Source organism: Neolamprologus multifasciatus, chromosome 15, assembly GCF_963576455.1.
Source record: "Neolamprologus multifasciatus chromosome 15, fNeoMul1.2, whole genome shotgun sequence".
NCBI lineage: Eukaryota > Metazoa > Chordata > Actinopteri > Cichliformes > Cichlidae > Neolamprologus > Neolamprologus multifasciatus.
This window is the reverse complement of record NC_140453.1, coordinates 29,814,219-29,841,921: the sequence shown is the minus strand read 5'-3', so window position 1 is coordinate 29,841,921 and position 27,703 is coordinate 29,814,219. Positions and strand designations below refer to the sequence as shown.

General features: G+C 43.1%; 1 protein-coding gene across 1 annotated transcript in view; it reads right to left on the bottom strand.

Moving 5' to 3' along the window:
* Window positions 1-2,283: 2,283 nt before the first annotated feature.
* The window catches only part of ttll7 (tubulin tyrosine ligase-like family, member 7), a 91,599-nt gene continuing 66,179 nt past the window's right edge, over window positions 2,284-27,703 (bottom strand). The window contains 10 exon segments of the mRNA XM_085132035.1: window positions 2,284-5,990; window positions 6,767-6,871; window positions 10,322-10,425; window positions 11,600-11,773; window positions 19,345-19,505; window positions 22,444-22,503; window positions 22,505-22,524; window positions 25,039-25,084; window positions 25,086-25,175; window positions 26,202-26,497. Of these exon segments, the coding sequence (XP_084988161.1) occupies window positions 6,789-6,871; window positions 10,322-10,425; window positions 11,600-11,773; window positions 19,345-19,505; window positions 22,444-22,503; window positions 22,505-22,524; window positions 25,039-25,084; window positions 25,086-25,175; window positions 26,202-26,497 (1,034 nt within the window). The 3' untranslated portion in view covers window positions 2,284-5,990; window positions 6,767-6,788.

Genomic DNA, 27,703 nt, shown 5'->3' with positions numbered 1-27,703 from the left:
ATTTAGTCACCCCACTCCCACTTAGTCATCACAAAAAAGTCTGACTTTGTGTTTATTGTTGAGTGTTTTGTACAATTTAAGGCAAGAAAAAAAAAAGGTCCTCCTCCTCTCAGCTGACTGGAGGGGGTGCGTCAGGGTCTGCGTTTGATTGGCGTCCCGCCAGCTGCTGCCAAAGTGTCAGCGCTGCAGCAGGGAGCGAGCGCCAAAGTAAAGAAAGCTGTTCTCCTGTGTCACGGGCAGACAGTGTGTTTGTGAAGAGTGACGACCACACCGGCATCTAACCAGACCCGAGTGACATTTGCATTTACATTTAGATGCTGTTAAAAGCGCTGCAGCTGAGCAGCTAATTATGTGTTTAGCCTGGAAACCAACCCCAGCAATGGATGGCTGTTTGACACCCTAAACTACAGGCTACAGTTCAAAAGTTAAATAAGGCAAATACAGGAGAGAAAAAAAGTTTGCATGAGTCGTTCAGAGTCGCCTTTGAAAACGTAACATCAACTCAAATACCACAACAGTATTTGACTCAGTTACTGCGAGAAATAGAGGATCCTGTCCACCTGTACAGTACTGTTTGCATCCAAGGAGCCAGACTGGTCAGTTTTTATATCCTCCTTTATTCCCAAGAGGTTGGCACAGCGGGTAGCTCTGCATATTTTGATTGGTTGGACTTTTTACACTTGGCTTTTTTCCTGATGCTTCCCCCAAATGGATTGATGTCTTATCCCAGGATCAAACTGGGAATCATTTGTTTGTTTTCATTTGCAAATGTATAACTGCTACACTACAGGGCCACCTGTAATTTTTAAGTGGTCTGGAGCAGCGGTCCCCAACCCCCGGGCCTTGGACCGGTACCGGTCCGTGAGTCGTTTGGTACCGGGCCGCGAGAGTTGAGGCTCAGGTGTGAAATGTAGAGTTTTCAGGGTTTTTATCGGTTTTCAGTGTTATTTTGTTATCGTTTTGTTATCGTTTTTATCGTTTACTCGTTTACAAACAAAAAAAGGCACCAAACACAAGGAATGAGCAGTGGTGCACATTGTTGTGTGTTTACATATAACAGAAAAAACTCAGTAAAGGACTAAACTGCATCTTAGCAGCCTCTCACAAAAAAACAAAACATCTTTTGTTTCAATTTCTTTAGCTGAATCTATGAAAAATGCCAAAGATAACTCAGTTCGACAGGCATAAAATAGTATTTTTTAACAGCAAGGTGATTCTCAAAGAGCTATTAGCCAAAAACTTGGCATAGCTCAGCATAGTGTGCAGTGTGTTCTTAAATCTTTTGAGAGAACTGGACAAGTGGAAGACAAAAGAAGAAGTGTCGAGCTTGAATTTAGAATTGATCTGCAGCAGGTGAACGGATCTGAAAGTCATGCCCTTAAGAAGAAAATACAGCAAAGACTTGAAACAGGACTCAAGAGATGCATCTGTCTCTGCAGTTGATCCATCTACTGTTCACTGAAGCCTCATCAGAAATGCTCTCAGTGGAAGGCGCGAAGCCATTCTTAAGATTACACGAGGGCTGAAAATCAGTGGCAGCAGGTCTGATGGACTGATGAATACAAATTAGAAGTTTTGGGGTCAAATCGTTGTCAATATGTAGAAGACGTACAACAGTGAGTGTCTACAGTCATCTGTGAAACATGGCAGAGGCTCTGTCATGGCTTGGAACTGCATTTCAGCAGAGGTGGGACAAAGTCTTTGTTTTGCAAGTCACAAGTCTTTATCCTCAAGTCAGAGTCGAGTCTCAAGTCACTGGTGTAAAAGTCAGAGTAAAGTCACAAGTCTGAAACTTTGAATTTCAAGTCCTTTTGAGTCTTTAAAGAAAATGAAAAAAGAATGTTGCAGTTATGCTAAATGTAAATATTAGACCATGTAATTTTTAAATCTGTGTTTTTCTCAACACATGACGAAATAGTGAACTTATACACAAATTGTGAAATTGCACCTCTATAAAATGCAGCTCAATTAAACTTAGCTCCAAGAATAAAATTCTGAGATAAGCTGCATGTTATTCTTGGATGCGCTTGTAGGGCCGGCTTTAAAATCGCATGACAAAAATATCACGCACATTAAAAAAGACTGTATCACCAACGTAGCCTGGACAACGTTTGCTAGTTAGATGAAGTCAGCTATCTCATCGTAGCAAAAGAGAAGCACCACCTATCGTTCTTTATGCAACTTCAACTGTTGGAAGTTGTTCCATCTCTGTCTGTGATTCCCTTCTTGCATGTTTTGCATGTTGCATTTCGGTTTTTTGTTGACTACTTCATAGTTTATGTACCTGAAAAAAATAACATTTTTGAGCGTTTTTTTGTTCTTTTCTTTTTTAAAAAAATCTGGTTAATTTGATTGGCTGTGCTACAGCTCACGCACACATACGTACGGAGTGTGGTTGGAATAAATGAAGTGAATTAATGGTGCACACTTTCTATATAATATGCGTGTTAAATTTTATATTTGGGGTGAAATATCAAGTCTTTTCAAGTAAACCGGTTCAAGTCCAATTCAAGTCCCAGGTCATTGGTGTAAAAGTCCAAGTCAAGTCAGTCTTAGAACATTTTTTCAAGTCTAAAGTCATAAAATTTATGACTCGAGTCCACACCTCTGCATTTCAGCCTGTGGTGTTGGGGATCTGCTGAGTTTAAGAAAAAAGTGCCATCAGAAAATTTTTTTCATTTTTCAGCCACTGCAGTAAATACATAAATGGGTTGAAATGGAGCACCATCAGCTTGGGCCTGGTTCTGCCGGAGGTTTCTTCCTGTCAAACGGGAGTTTTTCCTTCACACTGTTGCCGAGTGCTGGCTCGTAGCCAGTGTTGGGGAGTAACGGAATACATGTACCGCCGTTACGTATTTAAAATACAAAATATGAGTAACTGTATTCCGTTACAGTTACCGTTTAAAAAGGTGGTATTTAGAATACAGTTACTTTGTTGAAATAAATGGATTACACGGCGGTACTTCCCTGTTTCATATTGTGGCGGGTCAGGACTGTTTGGGTTTTGTTTGACAGCTACGTTCTGTTGTTCCAGGCAGCGTTACGGTTGCCATGGTTACAGGGTGACACTCTCTCTCTGCGTGTTTCCTGGGTGAGAGAGCGCCTGTTGTTGTTGTTGTGCTAAGCTAATAGGCAGAATGCTACAGGTATAGCTCTAAAGAATGTAGCATCATAGGCAGTGTAGTCCGTGCTGCAGGGAGAATGGACTGCCATACACGTTATGTGTCTGTGAGCGAGGGAGGGAGAAAAAGGAAAAGTACGAGCTGTCATCGAGCAGAAACGGGAGCTTGAAGCATGTAAATATAATAATAACCACTGCAGCCAAGAAGAGAGCCTGACGAGCCCAGTTGTAAGTAAGCTATTAAGACTCGACTGTACACCGTGTTCGTGTTTTCCTCCAAAAACAATAAGTTCCGTTGGAGCAGCCTTTCAACGCCTCTCTCTGTCTCTGCTAGCAAAGTTGACCCAGACAACAAAGTAAAGCTAGTTTTTGGCTACGAGCCGACACAGAACCCACCGTATTAGCCAGAGGTCCCTTTACTACGGTTCAGAGCCGCGGACCTTCAGTAACTGTAATAAATCACAGCAATAGTACATTCATGTAGTTGTAAACAGCATGATAATATATTAAGTAATCCAAAGTATTCAGAATACGTTACTCTCATTGAGTAACGTAACGGAATACGTTACAGAATACATTTTGGGGCATGTATTCTGTAATCTGTACTGGAATACATTTTAAAAGTAACCTTCCCAACACTGCTCGTAGCAGGTCATCTGATTTTGGGGTTTTCTCTTTATTATTGTAGCATTGTCACATTACAAAGCTGTTCTGATTTGGTGCTATAAAACAAACTGAATTGAATTGAATTGGTGGTCATAACAAATATTGACTTTGCACCTATTTCCCATTTTCATGTGGCTTTCAAATGTTTAGGGACGGGGTTGTAAAAGCAAAACTCCTCTTAACATTTTCTTTTTTAAAATGTAAGTCATACTCGGCTTATCGAGTCTCCTTTTCACAATCTTCCATTTAATCTGCGTTCTCTGTAATTTCAGTACCAAGGCTACATTTGATTGAAAAGAAAAGCAGAGCACAATCTGTAACTACACTGCCACTTTTTAAAATAGTGTAAAAAAGTAATAATAATATTAATGAATGACAAAAAAGGTGAAATCAGTTTGTTTAAATATTTTATTGCTATGTAAAATTAAAAATCTCATACCTCCAATGAAAAAGTCCGGCTCTTAAATAAGACAAATCAATCAGGCAAAATAAAAATGTTTGGCATTATGAACGGATGTCGGGGACGAGGGGAGAGTTCAGTTTGAGCAGATTTAGCATTGCTGCTACACCTGTTAGTCAAAACTGTTACAAAATGCACCGTAGCGTACAGACTACCATCTTTGAAATTCTAGTTATCAGCTCATGGGCTAGTACACACAGTAAACTACTAAACATGGACACAATGTTTCTCCCTATTAACATTTAATCATTTAACCGAAGGCCTACAGTAGTTCATGACACATTAACCTTAAATAAAAGTCAACCAACACATGATGCAGACGTGCGTATTATTGGCACATCTGTGAAGCCCGAGCACTTAACTACAGTGCGGTGGTGGGTGTTGGGGGGGGCTTTAGCTGCTCATCCCAGCTAAATCTCTGCTGTTACAGTACAATACATTTGAACAGATCAGCCAAGTAATTCAGCGTGTCGAACAATCTCTAAATCGTGCAACAGATCCTCGTCATCCCTGACGCATCCAAACTCGAGACGACAAATATAAAAGTGAAGTGTCTTCTTTTCAGTGCAGCCAAACACAAAGAAGATGAGAATAATTAATGTCAACGCAGAACTTCAAGTATATTCCAAACGCAGCTCCTTTGTCTAACCACTACATCAGAGTCTAAAGGGACTAAAGTCTAGGCATGCAAGCACTACTAATGTGCAGCCACTTTTCTCTCTCTGTTACAAACTGCAAAGTGCATATTAGGAACTGGTGTGCGCTCTCTGAGAGGTTTGGCTCTTGATGCTGTGGCATTAAAGTCGTCTCATTCTCTAAAGAGGCAAATAGGCTTGGCTTTACTACACTGACATTCTAACCGTGGTGTTGCTCAATAGTGCCGCACTTAATAACATCACACAGGGAAAACATGAAGCGTTAGCATTCAAAAGGCGACCTGTTTTCAGGTCCTCCGGGCACCACATCTGCAAAAAACCTCCAAAAGCGAGAACATAAAGTGACCGTTGTTAACATAAAGCCTCTCTTATAAGTTACGAAATAAATAACATTTCAACATTTCAGAAAATGGAAACAAAATAACTGATTATAGTCGGCAAAAATAAGATTTGTACATCCACTTTTTTTTAAATTTAAATGATGGACAGCTTTGTTAGTCCATGTGCATTATGCATCAGCATTCACTGCAGTCATGGAAAAACCTTAGAAAATAAATAAGTACATAAATAAATCATCCTTGCATTGTTTTAGTGTTTGTTATTCTTTTCTTTTACAGTACCATGACTTTAACTGTACAGTGAGTATAATACAGCAGTTACAATGAGAAACGAGGGGCGAGCCCATCGCCTGGCATTCGAGGGGCTAGAGGGTGGGGACCGAGGGTGATGGTGGTCTGCTGAGCAGAGTGAGCAGCTCCCTTTAGCGATCCCAAATCATCCAGCCTTGCTTTGTTGATCTTCCACAAGGAGACTGGGCCAAAACGAGGCCCCATCCTGGGGTCCAGAGCAGCACCAAATTCAGATCTATACCAGGACACCTAAGATCTGTGCTTGGCTAAAAAAGTCAAGGGAGGCGAGGTTGGGGAGGAGAGGGGAGGTCAAAAGGCCAGGGTTGCCACGGTGACCTCAGAAGTGGCCCATCCTGGCGGCAAAAAGGTTACGGGAGCGTGGCACGGCTGAGGAGATGCTGCCAAAGCTGGACGAAGGCCACTTCATGATGAACTGGGAGGTCACTGGCAGCAGATACCTGGACAGACGGACAAGAGCGAGGGACGGAGGGATTAGGAGAGAGGATGAACATAATGAGAGGATTAGTCATGCAAAGGTCGCAATTTAGAGGTCGGGGCGCCTGAGTAGGCACTGAGACAGCATATAGCCAACTTTTGATTAATGGTTCTACCACTTATGACCATCTCCATTTGCACAATTCAACTTTAATATTTGCTTGGAAGTTTGAAGATTAAAAAAGGAAAGAAAAGGGAAAAAATGAAAAACGGGAGACTTGTGAGATCCGTGTGAACTGCAGCACTTAAAACAGCTACGTTATTTTTTTTTTGAAGAAAGTAAAAAACGCCAGTTGTACATATCACCACGGACCAAGATGACATCTTCAGATGTTTGGTTTTGTTTGTTCAACGGTCCAAAAGCCCCAAATAGTCTTTTTTAAATCACATATAACCAAAACAAAAATCTTCACATTGAAAAAGCTGAAAATAATCAACATTTGGCTTTCTGCTCTTTGCTTGGCGATTCTTGCGTTTATCAAAATAATGATTTATGTTCGAATCTTTTAATCTTTCCAGCTCCAGTTTTGTGTAATGTACCAAATCTAAAGTATCATACACACAGAGCTCTTAGCTGCGGTCCTGTTTAATTAGGTTATATGCAGTAATTATGCATCTGCTCGTACAGTAATAAATCACGGACCTCATACCGACTGTCTTTTCTCTCAGTACAACTGTTTTTGGGGGTTTTCAGCTTTGATCCTTACATTATTTGGTATCATGAACATAAAATCCTCACCTATCATTCCGAGGCACAGACGTCAGTACCTTTCTAAGACTTTTCTATGACACCTTCCACCGAGACAGAGCAGTGAGGCAGCTCCTGCTAACAGCGTTCCAGTACCTGAGAATGAGACCAGTGTCAGGTTGAGTCAAGGCGAGGGCTGAACCCTGCTTCCATCTTCCTTAGTTAAGGGAAATGAGTCAGGTATGGTTGTCAGAGAAATGTCAGATGAGATGATCGGGATCCTGGACAAGGTTAACTGAAGGTTATGCAAATGTTAGGGTAGCGTTCAGAAGACATGAGACGGGATGCTTGGATTCTTCTAGACTGATCGCTGAGAACACGATTTACATTTATGGGCTTTCCCAGCACACATTCATATTGCGATATTAGACATTATGCGATCTTATTGCTATATCCGTGGCAAAAATCCTAAGCTAATAATAAAAATACATCTAATATTCGTTTAGTTAAATGAGCACAATGGTCAAAGGGAACGGTCCCCATGGAAGCTCTTAAGATGTGACAATCTAATCAAAAGGGAGCCACTGGCGCTGAGGATTACAGAGCGAAGAAATAATATCTCCTTTTAAGCCAGTGCAGCGATAGCACACTTTTTCTCTGACAGCCCTCGTTTCTTGTGAAATAGCTCTTGGATAAATTAGCTGAGCAGCTTCTTCTGAAGTCGACCGGAAAAGGGGAGGAAAAAAAAAAAGCATGTCGCTGAGGGCATCTGTTTCAACACAGCCCCAGACCCAGGAGAGTTAGGACGGATTCAAATTAACTTGATTTACTCCAATGAGAGTGTCCTTGAAACGGCTTCAAGTGGGCCGCAGGTATCCCTCCAGCACATCATCTTCATCTGTGACTGGACTCGGCTGAACAATGGCTCAGTCCGACACTTCATCTCAAAGTTCTCCACTTAAACCCCAGAGAGGTTTGCAGGATACGCTCTGCTCTCGGCCTTTCACATCCTTTCCCAGCAGGTAGCTCAAAGTGCGCTCTTAAAAGAGCCTTCTAACGATTTTACAGCACGGCGTTGGGTGCCACCCTTTGGATTAACTCCTGCTTTACTTATGTTTCTCATCTCTGCGCTCGACACCTTAAAACATGTAAAGATTCACCCGATGTCCACCGGGAATTCTGTAGCTTTGCAGTGTCATGCTTCCTTTCGTTTCCAAAGTTTTTGCTGTAAACTCCAAGAAAAGACACGAGGGAGGAAAAAAAGATGAGAAAATTGAATACTGAACATTCATTAGGGGCCAAGTGTGTGTTCTCTGAGATCCTCGGCTAGTCACTTTGAGAATATTCAGCTCATAAAAAGAATCGCTGTGGTGATACTGGCAAGGGGTGAGATGGGGTGAGATGAGGGGGGGCTCTTCTCATGTCCAAATGGCTGTCATCTCTGCAGGCTGCATTTAATTGGACCCTCGTTCAGCTTCTTCCAGGTTTGTCCTCTGTTTGATTGTTAAGAAGGTCTTGGCAACAACGTGCATGCTTGAAAGCCAGAGGGTTGCAGCTCATTCATGCACTTGTGCTTTACTTCAATTCATCCATTGACAGGCACACACTCTATGCACCAATCCATACATGCAATGCAACAATCTAGTGCAGTTCCTCCTGACAGGCCGATCTTAAGTCCATCAAAATTCGACTGCCACAGTGAAACGACAGAGGCCCCGACGAAACAAAACACCGTGACTGAGGAAGGAGAAGGAGACCGCTGCGATAGCTGATGCAATCAGAAATAAGAGGTACAAAAGAGGCTCGAAGGTTATCTGCAGCCCTCGTTCAGCTCCACACCCCAATTAACCCTAGTTACTGCCACCGTTTTCAGACAAATGAAAGTTAATAGGATCTGAAACTTTTGTCATCATGGGAAAATTGTCTTTGGGTATTGACAGCAATTCCAAGCTTAACAAGAAAGTCATTAGCGGGGCTGTTTGGCTACTTCTTCTCATCTGCCCACACAGGACGAAGGACTTGCCTATAACCCCGGCAGGCTGTTGACACACCTGATCGGGGCGCTTCTCACGGGGAGGATGCTTGAACTTGAGCAGGCAGGTGTGGTCAACAATGGAGACCCCGTGGACCCGATCGACGCTGATGTGTGACGAAGGCTGGTGTATGTGTGTGCACGCACACGAGACAGTGGGTTGAATTTACAGCACAAAATTCATTTAAATGTTGCAAACTGTTTGAGACCATCATCGCTATCTATAAGATTTACAAATGGATCCTTCTATGAAAAACATGTCCTTAAAAGCCTCTGAGGAATAAGAATTATGAGTGTCAATAATGAATATGGTCTTATTACACTGCAGTGTTGCAGTCTTTGACAACAGCAGGTGGATGAGTGTCTTTAATTTTTCTAATTCAGGCCTGAAAAGTTCTGAAAGCTTCAGTTTATTATTGTAAAGTAATTAGTAACAATGTGTTTATTTAAAAGTCTCAATTAAAGCAACCTTTAACCACATTCTGATGTTTAGGTGTAAAGGTCATTACATGTGTCCTTAATGATGCAAATATTCATTTAAGACATGGACAGAAGCAAAATCCACAATCTGTCTGTCATGCAAAGACGCAGCTGATGTCGCATCACCAAGAAAACAAAAACAAGCAGCTTCCAAAGTTTAGTGTGAATTTCACTTTTTGTGGAAGGTGTTGCTTTAAAAACAGACTCAGTCAAACAGTGACATATCCTCCACATTTCCTGTGCAGCTGGACGGGAACAGAGCAAAGGAAAAGTAGTTGGAGGTTAGTGGAGTGCGAGTTACTGAAGAGGGACTGATGATCGTTGTGTAACAGTCACATGACACGTGCATGCACACCCACGCGCTCTCACACACACGATTTACCCTCTCATAAAAAGCTTATGCATCAATGACAAAATAATCCTAATTGCTTCTCAGCTATCTGAAGTGGTGGTGGGTTGCAACTGTCCCCTGCATGCCTGATGGAGAGATGCGAGCCACTTGTGCCGTGAAACTGCGAGCCACGCGATGTGAAGCCGAGCCAATTTCTGCCTTCTTGTGACAAGAAGAGAGGGGTGCTTAGGGTTGATCGTGGCACTGATGCGGTGCAGGTGAGACGCTCGGCTCCCGCCGAGGCCACTCGTACTGAAAATACACTCGGGGTGAGATGCTCTTGATAAAAAGCACTGAGTGAAAGGCGCAGTTGTAAAGCATGTAGTTAAAAAAGGATGATGCGCTGCAAGCTGGCCGAATGGTTGCGGGGTTGACCGGCAGAGCTCCAAACAGTCTGAATGCACCTCTTTCCCTCTGAACACATTTTGGTCTGTTTGAGCATTTAAAACACATCCTGTTCTTTTGCCGTATCGATTAATCTCAGCTTATTTATCAAATGCTAGTGAGGGACAGAAGAGGAGACCATGCTAGACTGTTGGTTGTGCGGCCAAAACAACCATCTCTGGGCAAGTGGGATCAAGCCTGTGTTACAGCTGTGAGGGTGGTGGAGGCAGCGGAAAGCAGTGAGTAGGGACAGTGCTGGAAGATGGTGGGGAAAGGGAGGGGGGGGCGGGGGTTTAGCAGAACTAAACCAAGCAGAGACCTGCATCGAGGGGCGAAGAGACGGAGGAGGAGGAGGAGGAAGCGGCAGCGACAGCAGCAGGCGTGGAGCCATGGGTAGAGGTTGGTCCAGCAGCAAATGGGAAGCTTTTTTTACACAGACATATATAGACACAAGAAATAGGGAGAGACACACCAACGCGTGCTTAGTGGAAACCTACAGTGAGCATACGGACACACTGGGCTCGATGGAGCTTTGTTAGTTATTTCATCGCGTTATCACATCTGAGTTAAGGAAAAACATGAGCGGCAACAGCAGCATAGTCAAAAGCTAAGCCGGCTCTTCAACCATACACAAACCCTTAATACTTTTTTAACAGCTGAGGTTTTTATACAGTAGGTGCAAAGTGATAGCCTGTTAAAATATGCGCAAGAGTTATGAATCATGTAAAGTGAGGCCCCAGGAAATAAGGAGCTCTCTCTCGTAAGGTCATTTGCTGCACAGGCTCATCTGGGGTCTAATTGAATTAAGCAGGCCTCGAGGGGCCCCGGGCTAACCTGAGCGCTAATCTGTGGGCCATTATTTCCTGTTAACAGCACACTCCCTCTCTCCCACTGCCGACCCAGCTCCCTCCCTGTCTGCCAGCCCAAAGCATATGTGATTTAAAAGTTCACTCATTACAAACCCAAGCTGCTGTCTCCTGCGGGGATCAACCTTAAAAAACAGAATGAGGCTTGTTTGTTTTTATCAGGGTCTCCTAATGAAGATGATGTCTTTAAGGCTCTGCGGAGGCGAGAGAGGAAATGTTTTCTGACGGAGGTATAACGGTGATAGGGCTGGAAATTCTTCTCTGTCTGTGTCTTTAATCAGTTTTGTTTCAGTGGGTTTTTGTCAGAGTTGTAAGTTTATTAATAGGTGCTTTAACAAGTTTCCAGCTACACCTAAATGTTGGAGGAAGACACTGAAATAAGTATCTTTGTTCAGAAGCCCAGTGGAGAGATGTGCAGAGCAAATCATGTCTAATTCCTTTAATTTGTTGCGATACCATTATGGCTAAACTATTGCTGGTAATTAACTGTAATAATAATGAATTCGAGACCCATTTCTAAATATGCCTCCTGGACCAATCCATTACCATTTTTTTAAACAGTTGAATTCAATTTTCTTTGCAGGAGTTAATCTCAACATTGTGCACGAGGATACCTATGACATCTGAACAGATCTTATACAGGATGGAGGATGGATAATTAGCTCTATGGCAGCGGGAAGCTAGAAGAATCGTTCAAAAATACAGCTGAAATGCTCGGGTGTCCATCTCACCTGGTGTCATCCCACTCCGGGCTGAGTCCGGTCAAAGAACCGCGAGACTCGGAGACAAACTTGTAGACGACCAACAGGCAGTCTCGGCACAGCTGGACCAGCCTGCGACAGCACTGCAGCTCCTGGGGCGACACCACCTCGCTGCTCTTGCTGAAGATGGTCTCCCAAGACGAACTGCAGAACACATATATATATATATTTAAATTCTTCTTTTTCGCTTTAACTCATCATTATGAAGTCAATGTTGCTTGCACAACGTAATGACAGCGCTGTTGTTAAATTAGTTCCCTGTAAGTCTTTGTCGAGAGATTCGGTCTCCCTCCAGGCACAAAATTACCAGCTGGATGTCAATGGCGTCTAAAAAGTATCGTTTTAATGTACAGTGTTTAGTGTATGCATGATAACCACATACGCGTGCGTGCACAGCGCAGACATGCAGGAAGACAGACACACTGAGGGGGGATAAAACAAATCCTGGTACAGTTAACCCCCTTTACATCCCCGGACATACCCCTGACTGTGAGAGAGCCTCAGCAACTGAGAAACACAACCCCGGGGGGTACTTTTGATGTCTACCCCGTTTCACTTCTTGGGAGGTGGGGGGTGGCTCCTCTGAAAGGGTTCAAAACAGTGTGCGTTTCCATTCTCTTCCTCAAAGTCGTTTTCAAAGCCTGTTGAATTCATCAGCAACAATAGCTGCGAGGCTGTTTGATTGTTGTTAAGTCCCTCAGATAAAATATCAAACAACAGACAGAGAGGAGGTTGCGGGGGGAGCGCTTCCCCTTGGATTTGGCGTGTGCTATCCGAGGTGCGCCGCTTCGCTGTCTCCATGTGATATCAGGGCCCCCTGTTGGGTTCATCCATGTTGGGGCCGTGGCCCGCTGTAGGGAGGGGCCAGACAATAGGCTAGCAAGCTAGCTGGATGATCCTGGGCAGGCTGTGATCAGACAAAAGCTGGACGGGGTGCAGCATGATGGGGGCGGCTGAGGCTAGGGTTGGCTAATCCTCATGAGCCTCATGAGCCAATACCCCTTCTGCCCAATCTCTCTGCTCTCTTTTTACCGTCTCATTCTCACTTTTTCTCTAGCCGCACTTTCACCAGGGAGTAGCACTTTTTGAAGGAATTCAACATGTCTCAACCACAGGGAACCGGGTCTAAATTAAGTTCTGGGGTAATTAGTTTAGCCCCCTAAAAGCCCTGGGAAGGTAGTATTTTCTGAAAGTTCAGGTCCTCTGGGGTTGAAGCTTGAAGCGATAAAAAATGTTTGATTGGTCGAGCACTGTGAGCGTTTTAGCCGGCCTGAGACTGACTGAGCGATCACACAGTAAAAATGAATAAAAAATAAATAAAATGTTTGCTTGCTTACAGAAATACAGCAGGAATTATCGGTTACTGTCTGTAAACACCACGTTCAGACTGGGAGAGACGGATGAGATGAGCGAGAGCAGAAGTGGTTCCAGAATCATTACTACCACATTATTTAGTACACCAGGAAGAGTTTTAGTGGATCCCCGTATACAGTACTTTGTAAGGAAAGCTGCAATCAGCAGTGGAAGTGGAAGAAAAAGGATTCGATTTTAAACTGAAGGAGGGAGCAGAGTTATTGACTGTGGCAACATTTTAACGCACAAACAAACACACTCAGGCCTCCACACCTCTGCACCACGCTGCGGGGAAGATGTAGCAGATTTTGTGTGAATGGTCGGTGGACTGATTCGCATCATCTTCGGGGCTCTTTAAGACCCCAAACGTAGATAGCCATCGGTCAAATTCCTGCAAATAAAAGTTTGGAGTTGTCCAGCTGCTGTCTTTCTTCTCTCACCGCGTATCAACCCCTTAATCTCCATCACCTTCTCACTCTCTTCCCCAGTCTCGCTTAATTGAGAAGGGACAAATGGAGAACGTAGGTCAGCGACTTAGGTTACATCCTCTGAGCCCACTGCATCAAGAGAAAAGTCGCTGCTGAACACGTGAACTGTAAGGAATATGGAAGGAAGGAGATGTGAGGACGTCACACCTTTATCCCAGAAGAGAAAAAGATACTGGCAGCCACCAGCGTTACCCCTCAGCCTCCCAGTAGATACATTTATGGAATAAATGTAAAAGTAGTAGGTGACGTCCTTCCTAAATGATTGCACTTGGAAAAAGTTCAGCAGGTCGAGATCACTGAGATTCAAACAGATGAAAATTCAGTAACACTTGATAATATAACCCACGACTAGGGATGGGTACCGGTATCGGTTCTGACATAAACGGTAGTAACCAGACTGAAAAGCAGCGCACATTTCGGTGCTTTATTTTCTTGAGCTGTGATACACTTTAGATTCTAGCCAATCATTTTACGTTTCCGAGGATAGTAGGCGGGTCCAGGTACGTACGTTCTTTTAGAGCAGAGCTACAGATTAAAATGCCCAAGTCAAAGTCTGGCTGTACTTCACAGCAAAAGATGCAAACTCAGCAGCTGCAACAAGTGCTTTAAGCTGATACTGTGATACTGTCAAAGGAGGTAACACCTCGAATCTGATGAAACACCTGGCGACGCACAGCGTTTTTTTAAAAGCCGAAAAATGCGCCGTATTTGATAGCTTGCTGCGAGACCTCACACCGAGCACATCTACTGCGGGTGTGGTGCCTGTTATCGGACCGGAGTTAGCAACATCCCCCAAATACCCGAAGAGGAGAGTCCTGGCCCCTAGCCCTGCCAGTGTAGCAGAAATGATGAGGATGATGATGCAGCAGCAGCCGTTCTTCTCTGCGTGAGTAGCTTAATGTTGTTCTGTGTAATTTACGTTGAGTAGGCTAACCACGTTATTACATTAATGCATGTAAGGTGAACTAGCAAACATCATCATAGCTACATGCGGCTGTCTTCTTGTTTGATGGCAGATGCTCCCTTCACCCTGGACAAAAAGGCTGAAATGACCAAAGAAAAAGTGGAAAACAGTTAAACATGAGAGGTTTTTGGACAAAGTTTGTGTTTTTTTCCATTGTTTAAGCACTGCTTCCAGCCAAGAGTGATACCATATATGCCCCATAGCTGCAGAAAAGACTAACATTGTTATCTTTTTACAAAAAAACAGCTGAACATGAGAGGTTTCATGCACCGGCACCGTTTCAAAAGTACCGGTTTGGTACTGGTATCGGATAAAACCTAAACGATATCCATCCCTACCCACGACTAAGGTCATTGTTCCCCTGTAATTAATGTAATTAATTAATAATTTCAATGTATTTTATTTGAAATTACAGCATAATTATAGTTACGAATACTTAAATGTAGGCACACTAGAATAAGGGGGTAACAAGTCAGGCTTTTACAGGAAACAGAAAATAATTGCACTGCAAGTAAAGTGTCTCACATATCTCGTGGAATAAAAATAGATTTTTCCCACTGTAGGTATGCGTGTCTACTTTTTGCGTGTTTAAGCAAGTGGAAACTGGACGTTGCGTCTTCCTGACATGATCAAGTGAGCTGTGACCGCAGTGACTCATCTTGTGAGGATTCATCTTCTGTCGCTTCAAGAAGCGTAGAAATAAATAAATAAAGGCACAATAAAACTTCAGAGTATCAGATAACAACCTAAAGTGAAGGAGCTCAGAGGCCTTCATGCACCTTCCCGTGCTTCTGTCCCTCCCCTCGCTTTCTTCTTGCTCTCACCAGTGAAAAAGCCTTGATTAACAGCCCAGATTTGTGACCTGAATTTGCACCCTGTCTACAAAGACTAACATGTTTCTTTCATGCCCAAAAGCTTTCAGGAAAGTGCAGTCAGGTCTGGTTGGTCTGTCACTCATTCTCTGTCATTCAGCTGCCATTTCTTCCGCAGTCATACTGAAAGAAAATGGCAAATTGTCCCTGCTGTCAGTGAAACTGATATATTGATGAAAAATGGGCTTAAGGACGTGAAGGAAATTGTGTAGTGCAAGAACCTCTAGTTATGGAGATGGAAGAGTGACATTATGCAATGAATAAAGTAAGTGGTAATTGGCCTGCAGCGTAATCACTTGTTTGTGTTGTTTCTGAAGAATTAGACTCCCCGAACATTTTCATTCATTCAGGCGACTTCTCTTTGATAACACGGGCAATTTTTCAAAGTCTCTTTTTTAAGTCCTGATTTAAGTAATTGCTTACCGTCTAAATTGATGTTACATTATAGGTACGAGGCTGGTTTCATTCAGAGGTGCGTAGATTAGTTTTTACTGATCGGTTTTTTCGCATGACCCCGGAGCGCGCTCAGCTGAAAGAGCCATCATAGCATCAGTGGAAATAATATCAGCAACAACTGTCTGTTGTAGCACCGCTCTGTGTGAGTCTGCAATAAAACCTGCTTGTTGGATCCATGCACACAACCAGTGTTGGTCAAGTTACCCCCAAAAGTAATCAGTAACTAATTACTGATTACGTCCCCCCAAAAGTAATCCCGTTACTTTACTGATTACTTATTTTCAAAAGTAATTAATTACTTAGTTACTTAGTTACTTTTTAAAAACACGATTTACAACCTGAATAGGTGATAAAGTGATAGATCTTTCAGCCCAATTCTACTTTTTCTGCATAATCATCATACAAAATGTAATCAAATGGAAAAGTCTCTTTTTAAAACTTGTTTTATTAGTTTTAATCTTTTAACTTTATGCATCAAGCAAAACTTTAATTATATGCAACATTCTCTGACTGGAAGAAATTAGTTTAACATTTAAACCTATTTTCTGCACATTCCAGCACATAAAATAAAATATTTTTTGTGTTTACACTCACTCTTTCAAATAGATGCAAGTAAAACACAGCAGAAAATAAATAAAGTCAAAGACTAGCGGTCCTGTTGCTCTATTTTCACCTGTAAAGCAGGAGTGGGGTAGGCGGAGGGTTACCCTGGTGCAGGTGTGCAGCGGTCAGTGGAAGAATCCGCGAGTTTCTCTGTGAGTTTCCCATTACGTCGTAGCTACTCGGTGTTTGCTCGGAAGTTTAGGGTTTTTTCGCTGTAAAAAGAAGTTTTCTTCCGACGCACAACGGACACTAATGTTTTTGTCACTTTTTATGGAATCAAACTCAAAGTAAGGTCAGTACTTCCACGCTTTAAACGCTGCACGCTCATACTCTCTCTGCACTCGATATATGATCCATTGTTGATCTGCACACAGCTGTTGTCACGAACGTCGCACTCGCTTACGTCACTGTCATGAGACATTCTCGCAAAAAAAAAATCACGGTTTTAGTAACGCAGTAACGCAGCATTCCTACGGGAAAGTAACGGTAATCTAATTACCATTTTTGCAATAGTAATCCCTTACTTTACTCGTTACTTGAAAAAAGTAATCGGATTACAGTAACGCGTTACTGCCCATCTCTGCACACAACTGACGTTTGACTTTGGTATTTGGTGTGTATGCAGCCTTCAAGAGGTTGATCTTTTTAGTGCCCATTTAGAGAGAAATGGATGGATGTCAGTAAATATCGATTTTCAACCTGAATTTTATTTCAATAAAAGATCCGATGTGTGATTTTAGTGATTCTGTGCAGAGATTTCTTCATCAATTAATTACTTCTTTTCTTTTTTGCTTCTGCAACTCATCTTCAAGTTGTTTCTGTCCATCCAGTCTCTTTCTAGGAGGTTTTCTACCTTGAAATATAAAATTGCACCAGGCTGGATGAGCTAGCTTGCTTCCAATAAGTTTGGGTGAAATGTAAAAATTTTCCGATTGACAATCGTCAGTCCAATAACCGACGACAGGCGATACATTTGCACATGCACAGAGTTTTTGATGGATGGAGCAATGCAATCATGCACGGACTGATTTGCACGTTTAGAAGTCCAAACATGGACGAACGAATTGCCAAATTACAGACCGGAGGCGAAGGCGCAGATAGAAACAGATTGTTAGCTCAGCGAGGAGGTCGTAGACGGAGAAGACGATCCACTGGTCTGGACAATGCATCTCCCAGTGATGTCACACACGGAAATATCCTTGTATACCAGCTACAAACACACCTTCAGGACGCATGTTCAACACCACCTGTAATATTGTTAACCACCTCTGCAAACATTGCAGTAAACAGGAAACATGCTTGTTTTCCTGTCAAAGAATTTAAGTTTTGTTTGGAGGGAATGAAGCTACTTTCTGGATTATTCATTCATTTATTTATTTATTTGAGATGCGCCGAATTGCACAAAAGACTTAACGTTACATCGCAGCCGGAAGAGATGTTTCGATTTTTAACTTGTTGTTTGGTCGAGTGTGTCCGACAGATCAACACTGGATCGGCCTGTAAACAGGGTACAGCAGAAAAAAGAAGCCAGTTTGTCTTTGTTTCCCTCCACACCATTGTGTGTTTTGCTATTTAAATAAAATGCTTTTTTCTGAACATTGGCTACTGCTGCTCTTTCTTTCTGTCATGAGTTTGAGTAAATGAATCGCTGCTACGTTTGGGCGCACTCTGAGGAGGGTGCCGCTAAAACAGCGGTATTATTTATTTCTGTTGACTGCTTCTGTTAGCATCAACCAACATTATCAACAAACTTACTTAAATAAATAAATGTTCCTTGTAAAACCCGTCGACGACAGTCGATATATTCACCCAAACCTACCTACCAATAACTCCTTTGTCATTCTAAGGCACATGTGTCCAACTCCAGGCCTCGAGGGCCGGTGTCCTGCAGGTTTTAGATGTGTCTTTGATCCAACACAGTGGATTTAAATGGTTAAATGAAAACATGTCTTGAAGTTCTGCAGAGGCCTGGTGATGAACTAATCATGTGATTCAGGTGTGTTGACCCAGGGTGAGATCTAAAACCTGCAGGACACCGGCCCTCGAGGCCTGGAGTTGGACACCCCTGTTCTAAGGCCTCAGTCACAGCAGAGTAAAAGTAGGACAGCAGCCTCTGACAAACACTAGAAACTGATCGCATTTAATTTCTTTGCTGGCTGGAATCATTGTGAGCAGTTGCGTTGACAAACTGGTTGCCCAGAGGTTCAGTGTGCAGAAAACTCAAACTCTTTAGGAGCACAGGTCACCTGGTGCAGTCACAAGCTTTGCAATTAATTTCCATTTAATTTATAAACACAGAAGATTATTGTGATCAGCTGGAGTCAAAGAGCGAAACTCCTCCACTCCATCAAATAATGAAACATTTATGGCAGAAAATTTACTGTAATTTGCACAAAGTTTAACACCGTAAAGCATTTCTTATTTTGCACTCAAGATGCGAGTGAGTGTTTATTCCTTTGGAAGGAGAGGGAAGGAGTAATTCCCACAGCTGGATGTCTCAAAGCTGTGAGCAAAAAATCCCCAAACTTTGGCTCTGTCGTTTCGCTTTTTTACTCAGACTTCCGAGCCAGGAGCATTTCCAGAATATTTTAAATGGAGTGGCAAGAATGCAGCAGGGGAGCCACAGGAAATCAGAATATTCAGTCGGAAATATTTAATAAGTGTGAAAAGCTGGTGTAGCTCTAAATCCTGTTGCAGGTTTACTGTGTGAAAAGTGAAGCTGCATAAGAATGTTAACATGTTGTTGTTTGCAGAGTGAAAAAAGTGATTTAGGTAAGAAGCTGTGTCTGTTTTGCAATAAGTGTATCACAGTTAATAATGCCAACTTGACTCTGTTTAATCAAACAGCGAGACTGCGACTGGTCCCAGAACTGCTCCCATCTTTGAAGCAATTTCAGAGACCAGCTGACTGCACACAGTTGCAACAAATGTGGCCGCACAGCTGTGATGTAGGGAGGCCGTGGCTCCGACTGCACCTACCCGGTGTTGGAGAAGCAGTTCCACATGCCCTGGCCGTGGCTCCAGAGCAGCCTGTTGAAGACGCGATTAAAAAGCCGGTAGAGGTGAAGGCTCTCTACGTCTGGCTCCTTCCAGATCCGCTGCAGCACTGAGCGCACATTGGTACGTACAATGTCCAGCACCTGAGTGATGGAGAGAGTGAGCGAGAGTTGAAAAAGAGAGAGGCTCAGGCTTGAATGGGGCAATGAGGGAAAAGTAATGCTACACCTGTCATTTCTTTTCTCTTCGTTTTTTAATCGCACCTTAAAATCAGCAACGACGGAGGCCGACACAGAGAGCAAACTTGCAATCGCATATATACACATAATGTGCATAAAGAAAGATAAAATTGATTTGAGCGGGTTTATCTCCGGATTCAGGCCTGCGGACTCGTGCAAGACTGCATGCAGAGACATGCAGCCTATTCCTCATTCGTGTGCTTTTAAGGCTCTTCTACAGGCAGGACACAAAGTGCCGGGGCAGACAGTGGAGAGCGCGGGAGAGGACTAATTGCTGCACCAACGTCAGTCTTGGAGATAAGGTGTCAGAAGTTCCCGGTGCTGTCTACAGGGACACCGTGCCGCCAGCCTTCCGTCATCCCTTCTTCGTTTTCCCATCCCTCCCCACCTCGCTGACTTCTCTTCCTTCCTTTTCTTTCTCTTTTCACCCCGCTCAGAGTGCAAGCACTGTTCTCTTTTTGACTTGATTCCTCGCTCCTCATTACTGAAGTGCCCATATGACTGTTGTGTGTGTGGTTTGGGATGCGAAGAGGCGAGATTTCCCCACAGCATATGAGCGAGTGAGACATGCATACACACTCAGCCAAACTGATAGATGAGTAAACACACACATATGTTTTTGGTATGGTAATCAGATAGCAGAGCGGTGGGCGCTATGGTTCCTGACCTCTGCCTGCTGCTCATTAGGCTGCTCCACTCCAATAAAACATCAGCTCGCACCACCGCAGCAACCAAACACGGCCAAGCGCAGTTGTGCAGAAAGCACCGGCTGAGAGATCACATCATTACTGACACGCCTACTGGATGCCATTATCATGTCTTGTCCCCTCTTGTGTTTTGTTTACATCCTATTTGGTGTGTCTGCCTCTCACTGTCTGACATGGTAATGATCTTCATGCTTGTCTTATTTTTTTCTCTCGCTCTCTGAAGTTTGATTTCGAGGTTATTTTTCGTGCTTTAAAAGTTGTACAAAAGCTTTCAGAGAAACAGGTAGGAGAGGTGACATTTTTGTCATTTTAACAACGTCCATTCTGTACAAGGTGACAGCGCAGAGCCGGCGCCGGCAAGGGCAGGCAATTTATGCAGGTGACAAAAGAAAAACGGGGATCTTTTTGTTTTACAGTTCCAGGATTAACATATCCGAGAACGACGCCTCTGACAACAGTGTGAGGTATTTTTAAAAAGTTCTAATAACGGTTAATAACTAGACAAAGATCAGGTTTTGGGACGTGACTCTCTGGAATTCAAACGTCCACATTTCCATCTTTGCAGATGGAAAAAAAGCTACAACTTTATTTTTTATAACCTCTTTTTTTCTTCTTCTTTTTGCAACCGTCTCTTGTTGTTTGTTGGGATTGACTTCTTGTCTGCTCACAAAAGCAGTGATACTCAGTTGGCCCTAAATCCACCAGAAAGTGACGATTTGAATCAGATATCCCGGGAAAAACAAAACAACGGGAGCTGATACAGACCCTGGAGCCAAACTGTTCTATGAATGACGAGTCAGGTGACCTCGCTCAGATTTCCTGAAATGTGGACGTCTGTACAGATCAAGAGGTTTGGTGCAAAAAAGCCCCGTCTGCATTTACAAAGAGTCACACAGCTGCAAGATTTTGGTGACTTTTTTGTATGTGTATTTCTGTATTTCAGCGCACAAATTGATTTACTAACCTTTACTTTTACTGGTAGTTGCACCTGTTTTTAACACCGGGAAAAAAGCACGTCTTTTTTTTTTACTGACACGAACAAACTGGGCCTGAGTTTAGGAAACAGCGCAACCTTTGATTGCTCTCACATACAGTGTTGGTCAAGTTACTTGAAAAAAGTAATCAGTAATTAATTAGTGATTACTTCCCCCAAAAAAGTAATCCCGTTACTTTGCTGATTACTTATTTTCAAAAGTAATTAATTACTTAGTTACTTAGTTACTTTTAAAAACACGATTTACAACCTGAATAGGTGATAAAGTGATAGATCTTTCAGCCCAATTCTACTTTTTCTGCATCATCATCATACAAAATGTAATCAAATGGAAAAAGTCTCTTTTTAAAACTTGTTTTATTAGTTTTAATCTTTTAACTTTATGCATCAAGCAAAATTTAATTATATGCAACATTCTGTGACTGGAAGAAATTAGTTTTAACATTTAAACCTATTTTCTGCCACATTCCAGCACATAAAATAAAATATTTTTGTGGTGTTTACACTCAGTCTTTCAAATAGATGCAAGTAAAACACAGCAGAAAATAAATAAAGTCAAAGACTAGCGGTCCTGTTGCTCTATTTTCACCTGTAAAGCAGGAGTGGGGTAGGCGGAGGTTTACCCTGGTGCAGGTGTGCAGCGGTCAGTGGAAGAATCCGCGAGTTTCTCTGTGAGTTTCCCATTACGTCGTAGCTACTCGCGGTGCTTGCTCGGAAGTTTAGGGGTTTTTTTCGCTGTAAAAGAAGTTTTCTTCCCACGCACAACGGACACTAATGTTTTGTCACTTTTTATGGAATCAAACTCAAAGTAAGGTCAGTACTTCCACGCTTTAAACGCTGCACGCTCATACTCTCTCTGCACTCGATATATGATCCATTGTTGATCTGCACACAGCTGTTGTCACGAACGTCGCACTCGCTTACGTCAACTGTCATGAGACATTCTCGCAAAAAAATCACGGTTTTAGTAACGCAGTAACGCAGCGTTCCTACGGGAAAGTAACGGTAATCTAAATTACCGTTTTTTGCAATAGTAATCCCTTACTTTACTCGTTACTTGAAAAAAGTAATCGGATTACAGTAACGCGTTACTGCCCATCTCTGGTCACATGCCATTTCACATTCTGGCTCTAACACTCACCTTCCGCTGTTTGGTTGAGTCCAGCTTCACCAGCCAGTAGGAGGCCACCTTTGGTTTATTGATATTTCCAGTTATCAGAATCTGTGGAAGAAAAGCAGGAGTTAACAACTGAAAGGTAACCTTAAAAACTGCCACAGATTACCTGCAGAGAAGTGCAATTATTAATAACAGCCTCTGCATCCTTTCAAACAAAAAACAAACCAAAAAAGACCACTTTGCTACTGCTGTCTCCCAGTAGCAGTCCATCATACCTCGGGGTTATTACCGTGTGTTAAAGGGCAGTTACTGTGCTGTGCACTTCAGTCACAATAAGAAAGCATACCAGGAATACACCTCCAGGGGGAAACGGATGCACCTTTTTGACTCCAGGGCAGGCGGGTCTTGGTCAAACTTACTCTGTAGAGATTCCCTGTCCTCATTAAGATACTATACAACAACTTATCACTGCCAAGTTAAAGAGTGCTGTGCCGGAGAACCGTTAAACCTGCACTTTCAAACTGAGTGTCTCAGAAAAGCTGTAAATAAGAAAAATGCAAATAAAATATATCATTTAAATGTAGCACAAGAGTTATAATGATAATAGATTTTTTATGACCCTGTGAGTCAAAAATCCTGGAGGTATGTGTTGTTATGCTCAAAAGCTGTCCTGGATATTGCCATGCACAAGCTCCCACTGCCAGCATCACTGTGTAACTAAAGGCACTGTTATTGTTGTCATGTTGACACAGTCTACATCTCCCCACTGGTGCACATACCTCACACGTATCGTGCTAGATCCCCTGCAAACACTGCTCCCATCGGGAAGCTGCAGCGCAAACTTATGTGTACACACACACGCTCACACACACACACACACACACATGCTCAGAGTTGGGTTTCCATCATTTCAGAGGACATTTCCTTTACATTTACCCCGTCTATTACCTCTCGCCTGCCCCTGTCACCCCAACATTAACCAAGTCCTGCAGTTAAACTTGGACAATTTGCATTTTTATCCCCAAAAGAGAGACGAGTCCCCACAGTGTGACAGTATAAACACTTATATCTATTGCCCGCCACCCCCCTACACGAGTAACACATGTACACACCCGCACACAGACAAACCAATGCAGCAAATCATTTGTTCACATTCGAGAAAGTTGCTTGTTTACTTGTTTAGTTTTCTCTCTCAGTAAGAACCCAACAAACAAGGTGAGACATTGGTTACCGCAGCACATCTAACGCTTCTTATGTTTTGGGGTTGTTTTTTTGTCTGGTAAGCTTCGCGCTCATTTGTCACAATGTGTTTTGTACAGGCACAAATTACCCTCAATTTCATCTTTTATTGGTTTCCGACTACGGCAAAAGAGACGGTTCTGAATGAAAGATAAAGGAGCCAATTACACGCATACAAACACATCATTAGCCCAATTAGACCCAAGTTTAAATCATGGAAAGCAAAAAAACGCCAAAGATTGTTTTCATGCCAAGTAAACACTCGTTTTCTCCTGAGGCAAAGAGTCAACAGTACAGGTGCAGCTGTTCATCTGCGTTTCCATGGCGCTCTCATTAGGGTTCGTTAACAGTACAGGTGTGGCGGTAATTGTCTCCCACAACCCTGACACACCCAGATGTTACCCACAGACACACAACACACATTTTGCTTTAAGGGTGTTTGTGTGAGGCCACTAATAAGGTGCTGGTGGCTCGCCCTGTTAATTTTCAAGAATTGTCACTTGTTTGTCCGTTTTTACATGACTTACCTCAACATAATGATCATTTAAACTTTTAACATTTAATAAAGTGTCTGACCTTTCACATGATGGCCTCCTTTATTTATTTTAACGTAGGCCTTTGCTTGGATCCAGACCAACTCTACATTTGCTTCTGTCATTGTTACTTTATTGCATTTTTAAGAATGTTGTTACTTTTCTTGATATATTTGTAAGTTTTATCCTCGAGCTTTGCATGGTTTTGCATTTTATTACCTGGCTCGTGTAACTCTGTTGAGAAACTATTATTATTGTTACTATCATTTGGAAAATTGGGTATTAATCTCAATCTTTACCTGCAAGCTCGCAGGACTAGCACACGGATTGCTGATTGTTTTAACAGATATTTAAAGAAAACAAAAGTATCCTTCATTGACCACTATTTTAAGTTCCTAGGTTTAGCTTATGAGCCAATTTCTTACATAAATTTGAGTAATAATTTTGTGGCACAATCACACCTGTGAAACACGAACGCACCAGGATGTCCAGGCCTGACCAGAAGCAGAGGAACAGATTTATACAAAGGGGCAGTGGGGAATAGCGCGGGGCGCTAAACTGTTCGACAGGTTGCTGCTGGGGTCGTTTGAAAGACAATGGGAACCGAGCCAGAGCAGACAGGCTATTGTGAGGGGAGTGAGGAGGTCACTTTTAGTTAGGCTGCACAGTGACCGCACCTGGTCACCGAGGGGCTCTGGGAATACCGCGAGTCTGGACTCCCGCTCAACACTGCTCCGTTTGTCTTCCACTTTTTCCGTCTCTCTATTTTCTTACACGCAAAAAAAAACCTTTTGATTATTTTGCGAATTATTTTTCACATTTTGCACAATGGCGATCCTCGACTCACCCTCGTCCAGCACACCCTCGGCCTCCTCTTCAGTTTTGCACGGGAAACCTAATCCTCATGGCGGTGAGCACTGCCAGCGTCTGACGCACCAGCTCCGCCTCCTGCTCTTTACTCCTCAGATTTATCAACGGCTCGCCCTGCAGACACGTAAAGGCAAAGCATTAAAACTCGACAAAAAAAACAGCTTTTAATTAATAATATTGTGTATCGGATGTGTTTATTAGGCCGAAAAAAATCAGGGCCATTACCAGATTATTTATGTTATAATTACTCATTACTTAATGTATTATGTTCATGACGTGACGAGAAATTCGATTTTTGTTTTATCATCACATTGTGAGTTCTTAGGGAGTTGCACTTGAATATTACGTTTTTCAGCATTTATACATATGACTAATGTATTTATACCTGCACATTTTTAGATATGTTATAAATATATTATTAGTATTATTTATTTCTATTTGTCACAGTAAATTAGCTTGAGATTTATGTGCTGCCAGTTTTCACCAATAAATGTTGCTCCCGCCTGAGTTTCCGTATAAGCTCGGTGAAATGCAGCTCGTTATGCTACAAGCAGCGTCTTCACTGCTGAACCTGTATTTAGTTTCCTGTGCAGTTGAAGCTCGAGTGAGCAAGATGGCGAAAAACTCTGGGTGAAATTAGTGGATCTCATGTCATTTCGTATTCACGTGGAAGGACATCACGTGTTGTGGTGCTTACTGCGGCCTCTTTCAGTATGAAGGCTTTCCACTTTGTTCTGCTCTCAATGCCGAAACTCATTCGGCTCTATTTTATTTGATTCCACTGCATCCAAAGGTTACCAGGGCACTTTAAAAAAGGAAGGGGAATGGAGGAGACAGGTGGAAAGCAACAGATGGCAACATAATAGAAGGTTATTGTTGTGGGCTCCAGCGGGCCTATACAGTATTGACCGGACCGTTTAAACGATACTAAGCGGGTCTGGATACAATATGTCAGGACGGGTGAAAAGGGTAACGATATGATGGAAGACGCACCTCGATGTTAGTGATAAAGCTGTAGAGTAATTTATAATTTATTTTAATCCTAGCTGGAGTAGTGGATCGGAACATTTCTTGTGACTGACAACTCGCGACATATTCTGACGTCTAACCCACTTTGTGTGTGTGCGTTGAGCATCTTACTATATTGGAGTGGATGGTCCCCAGGCTGTTGCTGTGAGGCACCCGGTGAGCGGAGCCGCTGCGGCTCAGCGAATGCGAGCGAAGCGTGGCGGAGCTCGGCCTGACGAGGGGTGTGGCCACGGGAACCGTAGGGGAAGGCCTGGTGGACAGTGCCCGCACTTCGTTTGGCGACGACAGGGAGGCGATGGAACGAGGGCACGAGATGGAGCGCCGGATTGGGCCGGAAAGCGACGGTGACGCGGACGGGGCGGTGCTCGTTTTGAGCGACTTGATTGGAGGTTTCCAGTGCATGCGGCCTGTAGAGAAACAGAAGAGATGGAGAGAGTAGAGGGGAGGAGCTTAGGTGACTCACTGTCACACTTCAGTTTCGTCTCTTCAGCCTGTCTCGGTGCCTCCGTCACTGTCAGTGCTCTCTCCTCTGGTTTCTATCTGTTCTCCGGGTGGCTTTGGAGATGAAGTGTGGCATTAAAACTCCCACAGCTGCACTCTGGCACACTGGCCCACTGATCCACTGTGTGTGTTTAATAACAACCGCAGCATGTGTAGCCAAAACAGAGACTAAACATTAGTCCTGTCCTGGTTTGGGGGATGGATTAAAGAGCATGCCTCTGTCTGTCACACACACACACACAAACACACACACATTAGATGAACACGTGTACGCAGATGGAAAATGAAGTAGAAAACCCACAGTGACACTTTCTATCACCCTTGAAACTCTTCCAGTTTGTCCACTAGCCAGTGTATTAGTGTGTGCTTTCTGCTGGTGCACTGTGTGTGTGTCTGACATCAAGTACGGGTGTGTTTGTGTGTGTCCATGTCGCCGCTAACCCTTCTGAGGATCGGCCATTGCCAAATGAGAGCATTATGTGGCTTAGCCGTAGCAGTCCTTTGGTGGCTTGGTATGGAGTAGGGCTTGGCAAGGTTGCCGTCTCTCTCTGCAGCACACATGCACACACACATGCACACACACACATGCACACACACACATGCACACACACACATCCGTAGACGCTTTGTCCAAAAGTTGGGCTTTTTCATGGCTTTGTCCTTTACTTTGTAACAACCAGAATGAGCTCATGCAAGGGTCCTTTTTTTTTATCTGGACTGGCAACCCATAATGCAACCAGGGATTTTTTTCCTTTCTTTCTTTCCAAGGTCGCCACATAGGCTGCAGTGAAAGCTGCTCCCTTTCTCACTTCTGAGATCTGAAAGTGAGTTGATGTATGCGACTTATGTGAAATTGAGGGAATGCTTGAGACTTATCACTCTAACTATAAAATAGACTATTTCAGCATTAAACTCAAGGTGGTTTCAAGGTGCACAACAAAGTCCTTTTCCTCCTTCTATAAAAATCCCTCCTTCTCTTCATCTCTGCCTCGGCTTTCACCGTCTATTCACTGGAACTGCACTGGTCGGGACACTTTTCTTCCCTCAAGTGCTTTCAGCGCTGCAGCATTTGTGTGTGTGTAGGTCCGCGATTGTGAGACGTCTTTAGTGTG